This window comes from Mustela erminea, chromosome 5 (genome assembly GCF_009829155.1).
Source record: "Mustela erminea isolate mMusErm1 chromosome 5, mMusErm1.Pri, whole genome shotgun sequence".
NCBI classification, from domain to species: domain Eukaryota; kingdom Metazoa; phylum Chordata; class Mammalia; order Carnivora; family Mustelidae; genus Mustela; species Mustela erminea.
In genome coordinates, this window is record NC_045618.1 from 21,614,417 (window position 1) to 21,635,885 (window position 21,469).

Consider the following 21,469-nt stretch of genomic DNA (forward strand, 5'->3'; position numbering starts at 1 on the left):
GTAGGAATGGAAACAGGTGCAGCCACTCTGGAAAACAATATGGAGATTCCTCATAAAGTTAAAAATAGAACTACGCTATGACCCAGTAATCACACTACTGGGTATTTAACCAAATAATACAAAAACACTAATTCAAATGGGTACACAATTCATTGTGTAGCCCTATGTTTATAGCAACTTTATTTACAGTAGCCAAATTATGGAGGCAGCCCAAGTGCCCATTGGTAGATGAATAGATAAAGAACATATGGTGTGTGTATATATGCAATGGAATATTACTCAGCCATTAAAAAAATGAAATCTTTGCATTTGGAGTGACATGGATGGAGCTGAAGAGCGTAATGTTAAGCTAAAGAATCAATCAGAGAAAGGCAAATACCATATGATTTCACTCATATGTGGTACGTAAGAAACAAAGCAAATGACCAAAGAAAAAAGAGAGAGAGAAACCAAGAAACAGACTCTTAATTCTAGAGAACAAACTGATGGTTACCATAGGGGAGGTGGGTGGGAGGATGGGTGAAAGAGGTGATGGGGATTAAGGTGGACACTTGTCATGATAAGGACTGGATGATATATTGGAATTTTTAATCACTATATTGTACGTCTGAAACTAATATCACTGTATGTTAATGATACTAGAATTATAATAAAAAATAAAGTATTTTTCAGAACAGTAAAAAAAAAAAAGAAATTTCATAAGCTTCTATATAGCAGCTATAGACTATGATTCCTCTAATGGATCTGTGCAAAGTCAACTAAAAACCTTCTGTAAAGAATTCACCATTCTAGATACCATTAAGGACATCCATAATTCACAAGAAGAGATCAAAATATCAATACATACATCAATACAAACTGATTTAGCCCTCCTGGATGACTTTGAGGGGTTCAGATCTTCAGTGGTGGAGAACTAATTGCAGATGTGGTAGAAACAGCCACAGAACTAGAATTGGAAGTGGAGCCTGAAGATGGGACTGGATTGCTTCCCTCTCATGGGAAAAAAAAAAACAAAAACAAAAAACTTGAGTTAAGGAGGAGTTGATTTTTATGGATGAAGGAGTTGATTTTTATGGATGAATAAAGAAAGGATTTATTGAGATAGAATCTATTCCTGGAGAAGATGCTGTGAAGATTGGTGAAATGTTAACAAAGGATTTAGAATATACAGTGGAAAAAAGACAGTCTCTTCAATAAATGGTGCTGGGAAAACTGGGCAGCTATATGTAGAAGAATGAAACTCGACCATTCTCTTATACCGTACACAAAGATAAACTCAAAAATGGATAAAAGACCTCAGTGTGAGACAGGAATCCATCAGAATCCTAGAGGAGAACATAGGCAGTAATCTCTTCAATATCAGCCACAACAACTTCTTTCAAGATATGTCTCCAAAGGCAAAGGAAACAAAAGCGAAGATGAACTTTTGGGACTTCATCAAAATCAAAAGCTTCTGCACAGCAAAGGAAACAGTCAAGAAAAGAAAGAGGCAACGCACGGAATGGGAGAAGATATTTGCAAATGACAGTACAGACAAAAGATTGATATCCAGGATCTATAATGAACTCCTCAAACTCAACACACACAAAACAGACAATCATATCAAAAAGTGGGCAGAAGATATGGACAGACACTTCTCCAATAAAGACATACAAATGGCTATCAGACATATGAAAAAATGTTCATCATCACTAGCCATCAGGGAGATTCAAATTAAAACTACATTGAGATATCACCTTACCCCAGTTAGAATGGCCAAAATTAGCAAGACAGGAAACAACATGTGTTGGAGAGGATGTGGAGAAAGGGGAACCCTCTTACACTGTTGGTGGGAATGCAAGTTGGTGCAGCCTCTTTGGAGAACAGTGTGGAGATTCCTCAAGAAATTAAAAATAGAACTTCCCTATGACCCTGCCATTGCATTCCTGGGTATTTACCCCAAAGATACAGATGTAGTGAAAAGAAGGGCCATCTGTACCCCAATGTTTATAGCAGCAATGGCCAAGGTCGCCAAACTGTAGAAATAACCAAGATGCCCTTCAATGGACGAATGGATAAGGAAGATGTGGTCCATATACACTATGGAGTATTATGCCTCTGTCAGAAAGGACGAATACCCAACTTTTGTAGCAACATGGACGGGACTGGAAGAGATTATGCTGAGTGAAATCAGTCAAGCAGAGAGAGTCAATTATCATATGGTTTCACTTATTTGTGGAGCATAACAAATAGCATAGAGGACATGGGGAGTTAGAGAGGAGAAGGGAGTTGGGGGAAATTGGAAGGGGAGGTGAACCATGAGAGATTATGGACTCTGAAAAACAATCTGAGGGTTTTGAAGGGGCAGGGGGTGGGAGGTCACGGTACCAGGTGGTGGGTATTATAGAGGGCACGGATTGCATGGAGCACTGGGTGTGGTGCAAAAATAATGAATACTGTTATGCTGAAAATAAAAAATAAATTAAAAAAAAGGATTTAGAATAGTACATCGACTTAGCTGATGAAGCAGAAACGGAGTTTGAGAGGATTGATTGACTCCAATTTTGAAAGAAGTTTTTTGGATAAAATGCTATCAAACAGCATTACATGCTACAGAGAAATATTTCATGAAAGGAAGAATTAATCAATGAAGCAAACTGGTTGTCTTATTTTAAGAAATTGCTTCAGCCCCCTCAGCTTTCAGCAACTGTTACCCTAATTAGTCAGCAGGCATCAACAGGGAGGAAAAACCCTCCACCAGTAAAATGATTACAACTTGCCGAAACCCCAGATGATATTTAGCACTTTTTAGCAATACAGTATTTTAAAATTAAGGTATGTACATTTTTTAGATATAATGCTTAAACACATATAAATGCACACTTAATAGACAACAGTATAGTGTAAACATAACTTCTATGTACACCAGGAAACCAAAAAATGCATTTGATTCACTTTATTGCAATATTTGTTTTATTGCAATGATCTGGAACACAACCTCAGATATCTACAAGGTATTCCTGTATCATTTTTGTAAATCATGCTTATTTTTAGAGAACAAATTTCCTAAGGAGCAATGAATTGTACTTGGAGAGTTAAAACTCCACAAAATTCGACAAGACAAAGATAGCTATTCTTACCATCTCACTCATCTTCTTATTCATAAACTTGAAATTCTAGCTAGTGCTATAAGGCAAGAAAAAATTAAAAAGTATACAAATTGGAAAAGAGGAAATAGAATATTTGCATATGACCTCATTGTCTAGATAAATCCCAAGGTCACAAGATACCAGATAAATATACAAATATAAACCACATTTCTATATCTAGCAATGAACACGTCAAGATTAAAAGTAGAAACACAAAAATAAACCTCAACCTAACCCACACTTTATTCAAAAATTACTTCAGAATGAATCACACACTTAAATGTAAAATGTAAAACTATAAAAACTTAAAAAAAAAATAAGAGAAAATCTTGACACCAAAAGCATGAGCCATAAAAACAAAAATTAGTAAGCTGGACCTAATGTATATGAAACTTTTGTTTTGTGAAAACTTATGTGAAGAGGATTAAAAGCTACAGACTGGGAAAAATATTTGCAAACAACATACCTGACAAAAGACCAAGACCTAAGATACATAAAGGACTCTCAACATTCATAAAAAACAAATGGTTCTGTTGGAAATGGGCAAATGATACAAATAGGCACTCCACCCAAGAGGATAGACAGATCAAAGGAGCACACAAAAAGATATTCAGCAGCACTAGCCATTAGGAAACTTCAAATTAAAACCAGTATCATTTTTTAATGATACTGGTATATCATTACACACCTATCAGAATGGTTAAAATAAAAATAGTGATACCAAATATGGGCAAGAGAGCAGAAAAACTGGATCATGCATACATTTCTGGTAGGAACATAAAATGGTTCAGTCACTCTGGAAAACAATGTGGCAGTTTCTTATAAAACCAAGCATTTAGTTACCCTATGACCTAGCAATTGTATTCTTGGACATTTTCCCCAGGGAAATAAAAACTTACACAAACACAAAGACCTGTACACAAACATTCATGGCAGCTTTATTTGTAATAGCCCCAAGCTGAAAACCACACAGATATTTCTCATCTGGTGCCTGATTAAGCAAACTGTGGTACATTCACCATGAAATACTGCTGAGCAATAAAAAGGAATGATCTGCTGACACATGCAACAGTGTGGGTGAATCTTGATGGAATTACTATGAGTAAAAAAAGCCAATTTTGAAAGGTTACGTGCTATATGATTCCACTTGTGTACCATTCTTGAAAGGACAAAATTATAAAAATGGAGGCCAGGCTAATGGTTGATAGGGGTTGGTAATGGGAGATGGAGCTGGAGCAGGGGAGAGAAGTACGTGTGTCTCTGAAAGGTCAACGTGGGGCAGGGATCCTCATGGTGACAGAAATGTTCTGTGTCTTGACTGCATCACCGTCAATCCTGGTTGTGATATTTCACTATGGTTTTTACAAGATGCTGCCATGGAGGAACCTGGGCAAAGGGTCCACAGAGCTTCTCTGTATTATTTCTTACACCTGCTTGTGAATCTGCCATTACCTGAAGGCAAAAAGTTTAATTTAAAAACTTGGCTGTGTGCCTGGGTGGCTCAGCGGGTTGGGGCCTCTGCCTTTGGCTCAGGTCATGGTCTCAAGGTCGTTGGGATCGAGCCCCGCATTGGGCTCTCCGCTTGGCAGGGAGCATGCTTCCTCCTCTCTCTCTGCCTTCTTCTCTGCCTACTTGTGATCTCATTCTCTCTGTCAAATAAATAAATAAAAATTTAAAAAAAATTTTAACTGGCATTTTACTAGTTTTCAAGATTTTAAGTTACATTGTATAATTGATAACAATTGCCCCCTACTTAAATGTTGGTGAGTTCAAGATTTTCTTAGACAGTGAGTGCCTAATAATGACCAAAAGTGTGAAATACATCCTTCAGTATCTAAGAATAATTCAGTCAGCATTGTAGAAGGGTAAACAAATGTGTCTATATTAAAGGCCAGTTTTGATTATTAAAACAAACTCCAAAAGAAAACCTCTGGGAAGTGGAGGGCAACTGGTCACACTCGTTCTGGACCTTGATGGAAAAGCTAAGGATCTGCCATCTGGGTTGTTGAGAAGAGACTGACATTCTGCTGCATTTTTCTCTCCCAGGATCTCCTCTTCAGCGTGTGTGCCCTCAATGTCCTCTCCACCATCGTGTGTGCGTTGGCCACGGCCATGTGCTGTATGCAGATGGTCTCTTCCGATGTCCTCCAGATGGTGAGTGGGCCCCTTCCTTCCCAAGCACACTCAAAATAGTGAGACTGACCCCCTTCTCCTCCAGCCTTTTTGAAACTAAAGGAGAGTGGACTCTTCTGGCTTCCAACCAGAAGCCCCAGGGATGACAGGCTCTGAGAGTCCGTGGAGCTTGGTGGTCACCTCATGCTGTCCTCTGGAAGACCGAGGACCTGTACATTTGGTGCCATTAATGTATTTATTTTAGGCATTGTTGGAACTGTGTGTTAACGGAGTCCAGCCACCGTCATACCTGTCTAGATGACCCCCGGTGTGTGCTCTTGAGTAATTTCAGAGACAGTCCTAGACAGCCCTAGACATCCTCTGGGTCCAGGACCTCCAGAGCAAGGTGCCTTCCTCCAGCTTTGGAAATCTCTTTTAATAAAAGGAAGTTGCTTTTAGAAAATGAGTCCTTTTCAAGTAAAAAAAAAAAAAAAAAAAAAAAAGAAAGAAAGAAAAAAAACCTGCTCATCTGCGCTTTTTAGATTTGCTCATTAACCCTGAGCTCATAATCTAGTGGCAGAGTGACTGGTTGGCCATCATTTGCTCCCCTCCCCCCACCCAGCCAAAGCCTTACAGCTGAAGCACTGCCGCTCCCAAGGGAGAGAAATGAGACCAGGAGCAAGGGTCACACACTTATTAATACACGTCTATAAGTACATGCTTAATTAATAATGAAGGCTCTTCATTTTTTCAACGTGAATAAAACACAGCCCACAGTTCTCAGTACGTTACCGCTAAAATCAGCACGATAAAGAAAAACTGATGGGAAGACATGGTTGTCTAAGGCTAAGGGTAGAAATCATATGTGTGTGTGTGTGTGTGTGTGTGTGTGTGTGTGTGTGTGTGTGTATCTCTGTCTCTCTCTCTCTTTGCTTCTTCGAGACCCGCCCTGCCTCCCCCTCAATGTTTTATGTGTCGCATGAATGAAAAAGCAAGCTGTTCTTGCAGTGGACTGTTTGATTTACTTTTTCTCATCTACCCCATGGCAATACATCAGTTCCTCAAGTTACAGGGCCAGAAAGCATCATTACCAAGACGTTAAAAATTCATTGGTTCTAATCACATGCAACGTCCGTCCCTTTGTCTCAGTGTATATCTACACAGCTGTCACAGCCAGGCCTGACCTTTCAGAGGGGTGGCAGTTTTCTGAAAGGGATTTAATTAAGCAGTTATTCAGCGGCAATGAACTTTTGGCCTCGCTCACCGAGGTCTCATGTTGGTGATTTTCTCCGGCGTGTTGTATAAAGAAAAGGTTAAGTACCGTGGGGTTCTACTCACCTCTGCAGATTTTACCGTTGATCTGTAAACATCATACCAATTTGACCAACCTAACAGAACCAAAGGGCTGTAAATATAAAAGTTTGCCTTCCCCGGTTTGAAGCATTAGAATGAAAATTACCAACTAAATCCGAAGGAGGCGTGCGGTAGCCGTGATGGTGTATGCAGTTATGATCACATTGATGTAGGCTCACGCTATCATTCCGCCATGTGGCTCGCCCGCGGGCCTGCCATCCTGGGCCTGGCATCAGCCGTGTCTTCGTCTGAGTCCCACCTATTTTGTGTATGAAGAAAGTGACTCTGGACATGTCACCGAACCCGCCTGAGCCTCGGTTTCCTCACCTCTGAGATGGACCGAATGGCATACCTGGTGAACATTCAAGAAGTGTGACCTACTTGACTCTTAAATGCAGGGGGAATCTTGGTTTGTTATTAGGAATGTCCTGGAGCCATGACTGTGAATGCCACGGTCCTTGATGTACTCTGTCGACTGTAAAATACCACAGGGAGGTAAGGAGTGGTCACCATGACAACAGCTGCCCTCAGAGCCCATGGTTGTTCCATGGCTGAGTATCTGTGGGTAACTTCGCTTTTAACCCCTGACATAGAAGTAGAAATCAGTTAAGTTCCTGCTGGCGAGTCTTTTTCCCTTTGTGACTAGGGCTTGTGGGACCAGACAAGGCTCTACTCTCCTTGCAAGTCTCTGTCGGTGCTGCTGACCTGCAGTGTCTCGGGGGGTGAGGCGGTGGCATTAAAGGGAACTGGGGGCATATGACCGTGGTGCTTTGTATGACCTGTGCATGACCTTAGGCTGCCTCTTCATCCCAGTTTCCTCAGCTCTATGCAAGACTCTTCATGCTCTGCTGTCCTCAGTGGCCGCTGAGAGAGGAATCAGATAATCCATGTGCGTGGACTTTGAAAAACCCTGGTGGCCCACCTGGAGAAGGTTGGCTTTTACCACATGGGTCAGAGGCTGGGCAAGGCTGGCTACACAGGCTGCACCCTGGAAGAAGGAGAAGTGAGGAGGCACAGGGACTCATGGTTCGCCCTGAGGGATGGAACCTGGAATCGAGTTATTCATGAGCATGCTTCAGCAGCTCTTTTTAACTTTTTAGAAAAGTCTTCTCCTTTTTTTTTCAGCTTTATTCAGGTGTAATTGACTTTAATTTCCTTACTTTATTTCATTAGACTGTTGAATTAAAGAAGTAATATATGATCACTGAAACAAGTAAAATACAGAGATATATAAAGACAAAGTTAATAAGCTACTTTCTTCCTCCTCATTCTCCTAAGGAAACTTTGCAGCGAATCCTTCCATTTCTTTATTGATTTCTTAGTGTTTATATTAACATATACAAATAGTCTATTGTTCTTGTTCCTCCTTCCTTGCTTCTCTCCATTCTTCCTTCTCTTCCTCCTTCTGCTATGTCTTCCTTTTTTTGTTTCTTAAAAATTTTATTTATCAGAGAGAGAGAGAGAGAGAGAGAGAGAAGCAGACTTCCTGCTGAGAGGGGAGCCCAATGCAGGGCTCGATCCCACAACCCTGAGATCAGGACCTGAGCTAAAAGCAAATGTTTAACCAACTGAACCAGCCAGGTACCCCATGTTATGCCTTCCTTTTAACCAAAGGGGACCATACCATTCATATCGCTCTGCAACTTGATTTTGTAACCTGAAATGATAAAGGACATCCCTCTAGGTCAATGTACACAACAATGTCTTCATGTCTATATTGAACGATGCTGTGCATGCAACGTTAATGAGCCATTTCTCTATGTGTGGATGCTTGTGTGGTTTCTTGGTTTTGATTTTGGTTTTGAAAGTCCTGTGCAGATGGCACTACTGTAAGCTCTTTCTGCATACAGTTATATAGCTCCCTTCGTCCACCTGTGCTGAACCCACTGGCCGGAGAGCCACGGTTCTCCATCCCACATGTAAGATGTGCTGCCTGCTCCCCACAGCATAGCTACCCACCGGCAGCCTCTCTGGTTCACCCACATGCCATCTCTGCTCCCAGCAGTTGGGTCACAAGCTTTCTAAGTGTCAGTTGTAGCTGTCCCCAAAACGGTCTAAGCCAGTGGTATTTGGCTTATAAGTGCATATTGTACTATTATAGAAGCCAATGAAATATAAGTGTCAAAAAGGATCATTGTCTCTGTTATTTAAAAAATGAGTGCACTGGGTGTGGTGCATAAACAATGAATTCTGTTACACTGAAAAGAAATAAATTTTTAAAAAAATGAGTGCTTTGGAAAGATTGAGTGAAAGAAGGTCCTAGATCAATTACTCTCTATTTCAGTGTGGGTGAGACAGTCATGAGGGATTGAGATACAAAGTTTTAAAGATCTTGGAGGTGTCTGCACACACATTGTTTTACTAGTACTTTTAAGTTCCAGCTCTGCTCCCAAAACACAGAAACGGGAAGCAAGATAATTCATTTATGCACCAAAGACCATGGGGCACCCCAGACCTCAGAGTGACTCAGAGCAAGGACTTTAGCCTGGCATGGAGGGAACCCCTAATTCCTTCCTTGTTTCTGAGGGCCTGCGCGTTGGGATAATTAACCATTTTTGGAACTCATCATGAATGCATGTATACATGAGATGAAAAGCTTTATGCCTAGCATCAGAATTTATAAAGCTAGAGCACTCTAATACGTTTTGGAAATAGTGATAAAAGGCAAACTGATGATAAAATTCAGTTTATTGATACAGTTTAGCGGAGAAAGCTTTTACCTCCAAAGTACCTCTGATCTCACATTTTTAGTTTTATTTCTTGAGTGTAATCTCATTTTCTCCATTTCTCTATTCATCTCTTTTCCTCCCCATGAACTTTATTACCAGCCACTTTACCCTAAGGGACATCATATGCTATTACATGCATCTCCATTAGGCACTTGCTTGTGAACTTTATCTTTTATTATTGTCATTTATGTTTTCAACACGAGTCGTGTGCCCTGTCAAGCAGAAGGCCTCCAGAAAGTGCAGACAGAGTGCCAAGACTTTCACAGGTGTGCTAACTGTGGGCTTGCCCATGGAGCTAGCAAAGGGTGCTGCGGTCAGGGACACCCCCAAGCCTGGAACTCCCAGAATCACTCAAGTTCACCAGCATCTTCACCTCTCCAGCTCACCCCAGTTCATTAGCGCCTCATGGAGGCTGGCCCTTCTTGGACCCATAGTGACCTTCCTTGAGGTCTGGGTTTACCGGAAACATCTCCATGTCTTCCTTTTTTTTTGGTTTTGTTTTGTTTTGTTTTTAAAGATTTTATTTATCTGGTAGATGCTACTTATCAGACTAGGACCAAAGGATGTCTGATTAATCAATCTTTCTTTCTTCCTTCTCTCCGTCCCCCTCCCTCCTTCTGTCCCTCCCTTTCCTCTTTCTTTCTCTCTTTCTCTCTCTCTGTCCTTTCTTTCTTTCTTCTAGATTTTATTTATTTATTTTCGGGGGCGGGGGGGTGGGGAGAAACTCTTATCCAGACCTGTGCTGAGTGTAGAGCCTGATGCAGGACTGGATCTCACAATCCTGAGATCCTGACCTGAGTCAAAATCAAGAATGGATGCTTAACTGACTGAGCCACCCAGGCACTCCCTGATTTGTCCTAAAAAGCTAGTTACAACAGACAATCCTAACAGTGTAACGTGTAGATGCTGCAAACGTTGTGACTTTAAATATGCAGATGAACATTTGTCTACCAGGGTTTTGATCTGGGGCCAAGACCTTCTGTTTGATTGGGGATCTGAATATCAGTGTACCAAGTTATATTTCCTGTATAAACTTATGGAAAACAGCACCGTCTGTAATTTCCAGATTCCGTTCCTTTAAATTGGAGTGACACCTGCAAAGTGAGCAGAACGCAGAGTTCCCCCGGATGTTTTGACTCCTCTCTGCTCCCTTATGCCTGCCTTGCCAGGACCCAGCTTGGCAGCACTTTCTACTCAGCTGTGCTCCTTTGTCAAGTCTCCCCAAACCATTCAACTTGGTTCTCATAGCACAAGCAAGTTTTTCTGCCTGCATTCATAGTTCGTTATAGATTACGGTCGTAACTAACCTAGGCATTAGCTGCTGGGGAAGGCACCCCGTGCCCTGGATTAGCAGGGAACGTCCCTGGGGTGGTAGCAGGACCAGAGAGCAGCAATGTGTTTCTGGTGGGCATGACTCCGGCGTTTGGAGTGTGGAGACAAAGCCCAGCTCATCTAGTCGGTCGGGGACGCGAGGTCAATTAAGGAATATTAGCATATTTCTCCCAAGTGTCAGCAAGGGTAGAGGAAGAAAGCTGTGGCCCTGTATTTCTTAGTCCTTATGAGAAATCTCAGAGATGTGCGTGATCCATTCAGGAGCCATTCAGGAGTGTGGCGGGGAAGCCCGGAGAGTGTGCTCTGCTCCCCAGTGAACCAGAGAGGCCGCCTCTGCTCAGGAGTCTGGGGAGGGGTGTGAAAAGAGGCTGGCAGACCCGTCCTGGAGCCTGGAAGAGGAGAAGCTGCTCAGAACTCAGAGGACGTCCTGGAAATACCAGCCCCTTGTCCTGCCCTTCACTCCTCACTCCTCCCCCTCCCTGCATGGCAGGAGAGGGAGTTGTAGGGACTGCAGAGCAAATATCAGTGATCCGGTCCTTTGTTTAAGCCACACCACACTGCCATCTGGGTCTGTGACAGAAATGGTGTTCCAGTGTGACCCTGTCAGGCCGAGTGAGGTCAAAGTAGGGGTTCGAGACTCGAAGAGGTCAGTAATGTGCTCATAGTCTCATGGGCCCTCAGTGGTCAGGCAGGGCCACCCAAGGCCCACTGACCTCTTCACATCCCCTCTGAGACCCCAGAGTATGGACTGTTCTTATAGAACCAAATTTTAGGGTCTTCCTAAGTGGGCCTTGGGAAGCTGCTATAGGCCCGTGTACCCCCAGCCCTCTTCCCTGGTTCCAGTGTGCCTGGAAGGTCAGTAGCCCCTAAGTTGGGACTCCCTCTCCAGAGCAGACAGATGAGGAGGGGCTTGTCTCCAGCAGGGTCTAAAATGCACACTCCTGGGGCGCCTGGGTGGTTCAGTGGGTTAAGCCTCTGCCTTCAGCTCAGGTCATGGTCTCAGGGTCCTGGGATCAAGCCCCGTGTCAGGCTCTCTGCTCAGCGGGGAGCCTGCTTCCCCCCCACCCCCCGCCTGCCTCTCCGCCTACCCTCAATCTCTCTCTCTAATAAAAAAAAATCTTTAAAAAAAATGCACACTCCTCTTTTGTGGATGACGAGTGCTGGGCAATAATAATGCTCACATCAGGTGTGGGAACACTTCAGTCGGGTACCAACACCACTCCACCATGCATGGAACAAACAAAACATTTGCAGATGGCCCAGAACAGGGAGGACCACCTGGGGAAGAGGTGGTGATTCAGAGCTGGTTTTCCACCCACCACAGCCCAATGCAGGCTCAGTCTTTGAGCCTGGCCACTGATCTGTAGACATGAGAACACGCAGCATGGTGAGGTGTGGGCTGGGCACAAGGCATTCCTGTCGGTCCTGAAGGATGACTAGGAGGTTGCCAGGTGAAAGGGAAGTGGGGATCCGGGAAGAGAGAACAGACACAGAAATGAGCAGCCACGGAGGCAGCTTCCATGGAACACAAGGGTAGGAGTGGGGAAAGAGCAGACCAGTAGCTGTCTTCTTCCATTCTCCCTCTAGTGCCCCTTGTAGGCAGAGCCCAACAGGAAGCCAACTGACAAGGGAGTCTGGGAAACATGGTTTGCAGACTTCTAGCTCTAACATCTCAAAGAAGAGTTCCAAGCAGGTAACCTTGGACTTGAAGACAGACCCCACCTTGTTGTGGAGGAGGGTGTATGTCAAGAGTTACTTGCAGACTTCCTCCTGGGAAGGTTGAGGAACCTAGGTGAAAGCTCCGTTCGCAATAAGCTGAGTCTGAGTCGCTTCCCTGAAAATGGAGCCAACACACCACTGGAAAGGTGATCTGGCGTTTAGAGCAGAAGTGGTTAAAGCTGTCATTTAGCTTTTAAAACACCTCTGGTGTATGGCAGCATCTACGCATTTAAACCGGCTAATAGGATCATGTGAAGTGTCTTGCCTTTCTCGTTGAAAATGCTTGTTGTTCCCACTCCTGGTGGGATTGTACCTTTAGTAAGAAAGCATGTTGACTTTTGCATTTCATGCTTGAGTTTGTTATTGATTTTTCTAATTTCTGATAGAGACTCATTCAAAATATGTCCCTATTAGACTTCAAGGACATTTGGCCTTGTCCTAACTGCTCAGCTTTATGCAATGCACATCAGGGCCGACAGCTTTCCAAGGCACAGGATGACAGACACACATTCGACCAGCTCCTAGCCACTGACTCACCTCTTTTCAGACAATTAAACAAAGCCACAGCTCAGACCTGCTGGAAAGGCAAGGAATGTGCTCTGTGTGTTAAGAAGAGCCACATGAGTGGCTCAGGGGGTTAAAGCCTCTGCCTGCAGCTCGGGTTGTGATCCCACGGTCCTGGAATCGAGCCCCATATCCGGCTCTCTGCTCAGCAGGGAGCCTGCTTCCTCCTCTCTCTCTCTGCCTGCCTCTCTGCCTACTTGTGATCTCTGTATGCCAAATAAATAAAATCTTAAAAAAAAAAAAAGCCACATGAGATGATTTCAGTCTCATGCGTTACATATGTGGACACGGTCACTTTTCTTTCTCTCTAAGTCTGGAGTATGCTGATTTAATGGTATTTGGCCATATTCAGAATCATGACCTCACCCTTGCTCATGCAAAAATATCCTACCATCTCAGCCTCCTAAGAAGTCCAGACTACCCTAAGCACAGCTGCCAGAAGGTTCTTCCTACCACACAACTTTAATAGCACTGCTTCCCAGCTCTAGTACCCTCCCTAGCCCCCCCGCAGTGCCTCCAGTATTAACTTCTAGGGTCTTATGTAAATTTGCTTTTCTTAAACACATCTTTCACTAGCTCACCTGTTCTTCTTGAGCCTAGAGCACCTTCTTGTAAGCCTACCTCCCAATCTTCAGACCTGTTCAAATGTCATCTTCATTAACCCTTTGTAGACTCCAGGCCCCCACACAGTGCTTGGAGAGCAGAACTCTTCTTGCTTGGCCATATACAGTTGATTGTCTCACTCTTCATGTGGTGGATAGCCCAGAGTGTAGCATTTGAGTAGCATAGATCTCCTTGTACCTGCAGGCACTCACAGTGAAGTGTTGATTGGAACTGGAGCAATGGCTCAGACATCTCCATGCTACAGGTAATCTCTGACAGCAGTGACCAGAGATGGGAAGTTATTGGCCAGTGCTTCCTATGGCAGAAATGGAAAGCTAGGCAGAGGCAGGATTCTTTTTGTTTAAGCAATTTTATCTCAGTTTGCTCAAGCAGTGTCTTGGTTTTAAGATTGCCCCACAGAATGTTTTGGAGCTTATGATTCTTTTCCTTCAGAGCAGTGTTTTACAGAGTTTATGAATTTCTAGGACTGAGAAGTGTTCATAGATACCATGTGTCCAAAGGGACCCATAATGAAATATTCCTTTAATGGATTAAACAGATTTTATTTTATTTATTTATTTATGTATTTTTTAATTTATTGGTGCAGACCTTCTCAGGAGCTTTAACACACAAACATGCACTACAAGGCACCAAAAAGGGAGTACAACACTATGTAGCATTTCCCAAATTTATTTCACTGTAGGAATTTGGGAGGGGCTGTAGAGGAACATCTTGAGGGTCTGGTGTTTCCTCATGAATGCACTTCAGGAAGTGCTATCTTAAATCATGGACATTAGGCACCATTTTAACCACAGGCTTTGAGTAGTATAATCTAAAGAGAAAGATTTAGGGGTGGGGGTGGAATTAAAGACTTCCCAGACTGCATTTCTCCTTAGAATGGAGGCATTCTGTGTAGCATTGTGAGAAACAAAGCCTAACGAAGAAGCTGTGGGGGCGAGGCATTCCTCACGGAGCCATCATCTTTAAGTGTGTGTTTTGTCGTCACAGTCCAACAGTTTAAATTACATAAGTTCCAAACGAATCATTAAAGCTTATGGATAATTAGCTTAATTAGACACAAGCCACACAAGATGTCCCAAATAACTCTGAATCTCTCTGTTTTCCAGTTCCTTCCACAAAGGGTGCATTCTGCCAGCCCGGCCTGTGTGACCCCCCATGGCACCGTGCTCCACCAGACCCTGGATTTCGATGAGTTCATACCCCCACTCCCACCTCCACCCTATTACCCGCCAGAGTACACCTGCACGCCCACAGCCGAAGCCCACAGGTTGGTCTTTCTGGTGATGGTGGCAGTGACCTATGCGGACACCAGGAAGATAGGAGCAGTAGGGGAGGTGGAACTTGCAACAGCCACCCTCGTTTTCAGTGGGGCAGCTGAGCAGAGGAGAGTGAACATAAGAGAGCATGTTTGATTAAAGACCAGAGCGTGAACAGTGAAAAGAGAGAATGTTGGCTTTGAAAGAGAACGTTTCTCTTGGTATTGCCGCCGTGCAACAACAAAAGCAAACCTAGCCCCACAAGAGCGGCTCCATTACGTTCTCATGAAACAAAACTGCCGCTGAGTTATGGTCATTAAGAGGACCTGTAAAATTTAATTAAAGATTTAATCGGCTCTATGATTATTTTAATTTCAGTGGACAGGGTTTGCCGACCTCTCTCCAGGAAAAAAAAAAAAAGGTAAAACTGCCTAGGGAATGAGACTTTTATTTCACAAACAAAATGAGTATTCGACCAAGGGAAACCCTGACAAAAGACATTCTGATTGCCTTTAAGAGAAAGGTCAGCAGTTCAGGATCCCCTCCCCCATCCCAGGAGTGACAATGGGATGGTTCTGCCTTTTCAGGGGCCTCCACTTGGACTTTGCTCCCTCTCCATTCAGCACTTTGTATGATGTTGCCATCAACAGTCCTGGCCTGCTCTACCCCACGGAACTTCCCCCACCCTACGAGGCCGTGGTGGGCCCAACCACCACCAGCCAGGTGAGACCTCCCCAACCCAGACAAGCCAGTTCACTGTACTAAGACACACTCCTTGCATTTGTATTTCTCTCTGTGATCTTGTAGAGAGAAGGCAGCAGGCTCAGAGAGTAGGACCTACAGAGACCCCACCCCAAGTCCAAGGACGCCAGTCCCAGTATTTGAGCTTCTCTCCCTTGGCTCCTCTCAGATGCACCTGAGCTGAAGTCTGGCTGGTGTGTCTGGGAACACGGTGCAAAAGGAGCTGATACAGGTTAAAAGCCATGAGCAGAGACCCCCCTAGGGATAGAGCTCAGGCTATGAACTGAGTACTCAGGGGACTCTGGCCTGTGTCAGTGACATACCTCTGTCATTGTCTACTGGGGAGTTGAGAGAGCCATGCCAGATCCCTGGTCCTGCATGAGGCCTGGCGGCCATAGGCCAGGAAAGTGCCTGAGCCACCAGGCAAGGTGTAGGAGGCTTCCTCTGAGCCTGGTGAGTCAGGCACTCCCATTGCCTTGGGGTCCCTGACCCACAATGGGCACGCACTGGGGGGATGCGTTGGTGGATTCTCGGTTTCCTCACCTGTAAAATGGGGATAATAGTATCAGGCACATAGGATGGAATGGAATGTGTGGAATGGACCCAGCACAGCACCTGACATAGAGTAGGTTCTGATTCAGCAAACATTAGTTGCCCCTTTTTATGATATTGTCATCATCATTGTTGTCATCACAATTGTCACTCCTGAATATCGAAGGCCACAAGCCAGAGCAGAGAGATGTGAACTCTCAAAATTCACATAGCACCTGAGTGCAGGTCAGGGTTTGGGGAAGGCCCAGAACTGGGGGCCCATGGGTGAGCACAGCAGTCAAGCTGAGAAGGGGCACATTCAGGGGAACTGAGAAATCCTGCCAAGAATGGGGACTGCAGCCAGTTCTGGGCCCTGAGCCCTGGGCAGAAGAGGGTATGCAAACAAGAGCCAGGAGCATCTGAAGGGCACCACTGAGCTCTCCCTAACCCATCTGGACCCACATACCTATGGGCTTCTCAGCAGCACAGAACCTTCAGACAGGATCCCAAGTCACCTACCAGGATGGAGTGCGGGTCTCACATCTAGCCCAGACCTTCTGATGTCTGCCCTGTCCCTTTGAGGTCTCAAGGCCATGTGGTAAGAAGACCAGGAGGTAGTGCTTGTCCTTTCCTCAGCCCCCCACTGAGGAGCACCTGGCCCTAAGGGACCTCTGTGGGTGGAGAAATGGTTTTACACAATGGCTTTTCAGACTCAGCTTCCACAAGTCTCTAGAAACAATCACATCCACAAGGGAGATCACATTCTGCAGGCTTGACAGTTGTGGAACAGGAAGAAAAGGCAAGAAGTGCTTACCTCTGTGCCCAGCAGGACGTTGGCTACACATTTTTTGCAAGAAAGATATTCTTTGAGGGTCACCTGGGCGGGACTCCTCAGGCTGCCCCAGCCCACCCTGGTGCAGGCGATGGTGCTCACCACCTGAGCCCCTAGGCCTTCCTTCTCCACCACCTCTTGCCCTGAAATGTCCTGGACCAGCTCATCAAGCTGCAGATGGCAGACCGGGAGTGATGAAGGACTCTTGACCTTTTTCCTATCCACAGTAGAAGCAGTTGTGTAGGAGCTGCCTGGGGTTGGGGTTGGGGTGGGATTCATTAGTGGAGATGCAAAGTGTGACTGTGAAATCTTATTTCTAAACTTAAAATAATTGAACTTCTCTTGAATTCTGTAAAAAGCTGAGTGGAAAATTCTGCCTTTCTGAAGTGATTTACTTTCCTCTTTATGATAAAAATAATTCAGATCAGTGTTATCAAGGGGAACTGTCTCCTGTGAAGAAGTTTTAAGTATTCTGAGGGGAGCCCCAAGCCCTGCTGGAGGACACTGGGCAGGGACATCCATCTCTACTTGGGTGATTCCAGGAAGTCTATGTGAGCTGAAGGCTCAGGCTAAGTGGGTGGCAGGTCACAAGACTCAGAAGGAGGGACAGTGCAGCATGCATATCCTCAAACAGAAAGCCGCTCAGGATGAGTCTGCAAGGAGGATGACATGGGTAGAGGGTGACCTACCCAGGCAGCCCAGTTGGTTCTGAGATCATCAGAACATCCACGCAGGTGTCCACCAGGTGACAGGATCTATAGCTTGGGGCCTTGGAGAGATCCATGTTAGCCACCGAGATGGTCACCAATTCTGGGGAACTGGGAGGTTCTGCAGGGAGAGCCCTACAGAATGGCAATACTTTGAGAAGCTACAAGGACAGAGGAGGGGATGGGACATGAGGACTTGTAGGAGGGATGTGAGCCAGTAGTTTTTGGACTCCGGTGGGCATCCCAGGCTTAGCCCACCCCGGGAGTTTCTGAGTCAGTAGCTGGGAAGGGGGTCCTGTTGAGAATTTGTGTTCCTACCTAAGCTCTAGCTCCTGCTCCTGCAGGGCTGCTTTTCCAGGGATACCCTGAGAACTGGAGTAGCTCACTCTTGTGAGACACTTGGCCAAGAGGAGAGAAGGTAGGAGAAGTTAGGAGGATTGTTGGCCTGGGGCGTGGGGACTTACCAAGGGGCTTTGGAAGGGCCTGGGGGTTGGGAGCAGCTGAGCCAAGGTTGGGGAGGGAAGTCCACAGAGGGGCAAGGAGAGGGAGGCTGACCCAGCCTCAGATGGTCAGCTCTGCCCTGTAACCAGCAGGGACACCAGGCAGGGCCATCCATGGACCTGGAGACTCCAACAAGCCCGAGGTGTGTGATTCTCCACAGCTGCCCTGGGCAGAAGAAGGAGCTCTGTGTCACCCTTCCACCTGCTGCTAATTGCCATCACAGAAACTTAGCTCCATTCTGGGGACCAGCTGTGGCCCACCTCTCTGTCCTCCCTTTTGTGAGGTTTCATTCCCATTTCCAGAACACAGAATGCCATGGAAGGATGAGTGATTTGGGCCCACTACCCTGTGGGGAGCAGCCAGACTTCTCAGAGCCCTTTGCTTCCCAGTCCTGATGGTGAGAACCCCTCAACAGTTGTCCTTATCATGGGAATGGGAAACACCCCCTCCAGCCCATCAAGGACCCTAGATGGTGGAAAGGGGCCTCCGGATTTGACCCCATGGTCTGGCAGCAATTTTCAATCCCACAGACACCTCTGGGAGTCTGGAAGCTAATAAAAACCCATTCTCCTCCATAGAGGGATGGCTGCAGGGCCAGCTGCCCCTTCCCCCAGGGCAGCCCTCCCACCTGCACACAGCAAGGAACCACTCCCCCTTTCCAGCACCATCCTTTCTCCCAGGGGGAGGGAGAGGTTAATTACTTCCCTTTGTGGACAAGTAACATTGGATCTACCCTACACTGCACACCCCAAGGATACTGATGAGTGTTTTATATCTGGTTTACTCTTTTCATCTGGAACATGGAATACAGATCTTCCTTGACTTATGATAGGGTTACAACCAGAGATACAACCCCCTTGTAATTTGAAAATACCCTTAATACCTGTAACCTACCAACCATCATAGCTTAGCCCAGCCCAGCTGAAATGCACTGATAAGGCCTCTCTCACATTGTGTTGGCTCAGAAACCACCTGCTTACTCGGCCCTCCGCAAATGTGATCTGCGGAAGAAGTGCGGGTCTGCATGGCCTTTCTCTGGGCCGGCCCCTCTGGGTGAGGAGCTGGTGATTGAAGGGCCACCTCCATTCTCCTCTCACTGGGCCTGTCCTCTTTGACCCCATGGTCTGGCAGCAATTTTCAATCCCACAGACACCTCTGGGAGTCTGGAAGCTAATAAAAACCCATTCTCCTCCATAGAGGGATGGCTGCAGGGCCAGCTGCCCCTTCCCCCAGGGCAGCCCTCCCACCTGCACACAGCAAGGAACCACTCCCCCTTTCCAGCACCATCCTTTCTCCCAGGGGGAGGGAGAGGTTAATTACTTCCCTTTGTGGACAAATGGCATGTAAATTGCCTATCAGGACTCATCTGGGTAGAGAGGGGAAGACAGAAGAAGGAAAAGCAGGACATGTGTTATGGGAGGTATGTACAGGGGCAGGAGGCCACTCATTTGGGGGAGATTTTTAATACAGGAAGAAAAAACACCCCTTGACCAAGCACACTCACTTTGACCCATTCACTCTCCCAGACTGGAGACTTCGTTTGTGATGACCTTCTCTTTCTCTTGGCTCAAGACCGTAACTGTAGGGCAGGATCAAAAGGGGTGCATTCTTTTCTATAACAAGAAAATTGCCGAGAATTTGCCAGTTTGATCTTCCTATAGGGATGACAGTCTTACATTCCAGGGACCACAGGAGACTGTGCCGTGTTCTGTGGGATACGGAACTGCGAACAGAGCAGAGTCCCTTCCTCGCGGAACTAGCAGTCTGGTGTAGTGACAGGACCGACTCCAAGAAACCTCTCTGGGGCTTCCGGGGAGGAACCAACCTTGACAGTTTGAGTGGGATTGGGCATATGAACAACGGGGAAGCTCATCAAGAGACAGCCTGGGCAGAGACCGTGGTGAGACAGCGTGGAGCCCGGCTGGGGAGCTTGAGATAATGAAGGAGGTTCACGGAAATAATTTGAGTATAGATTTTATGACCTTGGGTGTTGGACTACAAGCAGTGCCTTTGAAGAGTTCAGCGTTTGGAGTTGACGTGATCCAGCAGTACTTCAAGAATTTTAATTTGGTGGCCATCTGGCAGGCAGGAGGGAAACCTGAGGTAGGAGACTAGAAATTGTGAGATAGGCAGTGGACATGGCCAAGGTGCAGCCAACCACAAGTCCTAAAGGTTAGAATTTATAATTTCAAATGAAATCACCTTTACATTTAAAAATCTGGATAGCACAGCTGCTTCAAAGATTGTCTTGGGACCCTAGCCTAAGATCTTAATTCACATTTTCACATTGCAGACAATTGCCTCCGAAGAAAATCTGATAATATCAGATTATTTGCTGGTTGACCCACCCCGGGGGTAGGAAATTTACTGCAGAAATAGGGCAGAATTTCCATGTGGGGGTCTGAGCCACAAAGCTTCCTAAAATAAACGGAGATTTGGCTTATTTGTTCAATGCCAATGGACTTTTTTTATTTTTATTTTTATTTTTTGGGGGGAGAGAGCACATGCATGGGTGCGTGAGAGCAGGGGAGTGGGGGAGAGGAAGAGAGAGAATCTCAAGAAGGCACCCTGCCCAGTGTGGAGCCCAGAGTGGGGCTCGATCTCACAACCCTGAGATCCTGACCTGAGCCGAAATCAAGAGGAACCACTTGATTTCAAGAGGAACCTACTGAGCCACCCAGGCGCCTCCCAACGGACTTTTTAATGAAAACAACTGGTCGGTATATCGTGTCTGGGTCCAAGCAAAGGCAGCCTCTGGGTGTCCCACACGAGGCCATAGGCACAGCCTCACCTCTCAGCAACCCTCTCCTACAAGAGCTATTATAAGCCTTTATTGCTAAACTCAGATTTCAACTTAAATTATGCCTTCTCCTGCCTTCTCTGCTGCCTTTATATTTAATAGAAAATGCCATGCAGACCTCACAGCTATTCTGTCCCCAGCTTTTGGGAGGCAAGGTGGCCTTGGCCGTCAGGGAGGGCCAAATTCAAATTAAACCCTTGACACCCTGCTTATGAGATGTGATAGATACGCTGCCAGGAGCTGTCTCTTCTCAAAACCAGATTTGACTGGGAGCCAGAGGGAAGCTAGCACCGCGGCTGCGAAATATGAAATGAATCCAATTTCCTCCTGACCTTGTCCCACTGTGCCTTTTATTTCTCTTGTTTTATTTATATTTCTTTATTACTAGAAGCTCTACTTCAGGCCTTGAGTGTCCGAGTGGCCACCCATGCCTGCAAAAAAAAAAGTGTTTGAAGAGTCAGGAAGAGTACTGGAAGGGAATGAACCTTGAGGCCGTTGTTCTTTTTCGTGTGATTTAACAGAATATTCTGGACAGAGATT

At 45.6% G+C, this 21,469-nt stretch overlaps 1 protein-coding gene across 3 annotated transcripts in view; it reads left to right on the forward strand.

The window, feature by feature from the left end:
* FAM189A1 (family with sequence similarity 189 member A1) overlaps nt 1–21,469 on the forward strand; it is a 480,984-nt gene that overhangs the window by 447,045 nt on the left and 12,470 nt on the right. For all 3 annotated transcript variants that reach the window (XM_032342237.1, XM_032342238.1, XM_032342239.1), the window contains 3 exons: nt 5,175–5,282; nt 14,668–14,828; nt 15,405–15,540. In XM_032342237.1, coding sequence (XP_032198128.1) covers nt 5,175–5,282; nt 14,668–14,828; nt 15,405–15,540 — 405 coding nt within the window. The remainder of the gene's footprint in view (nt 1–5,174; nt 5,283–14,667; nt 14,829–15,404; nt 15,541–21,469) is intronic.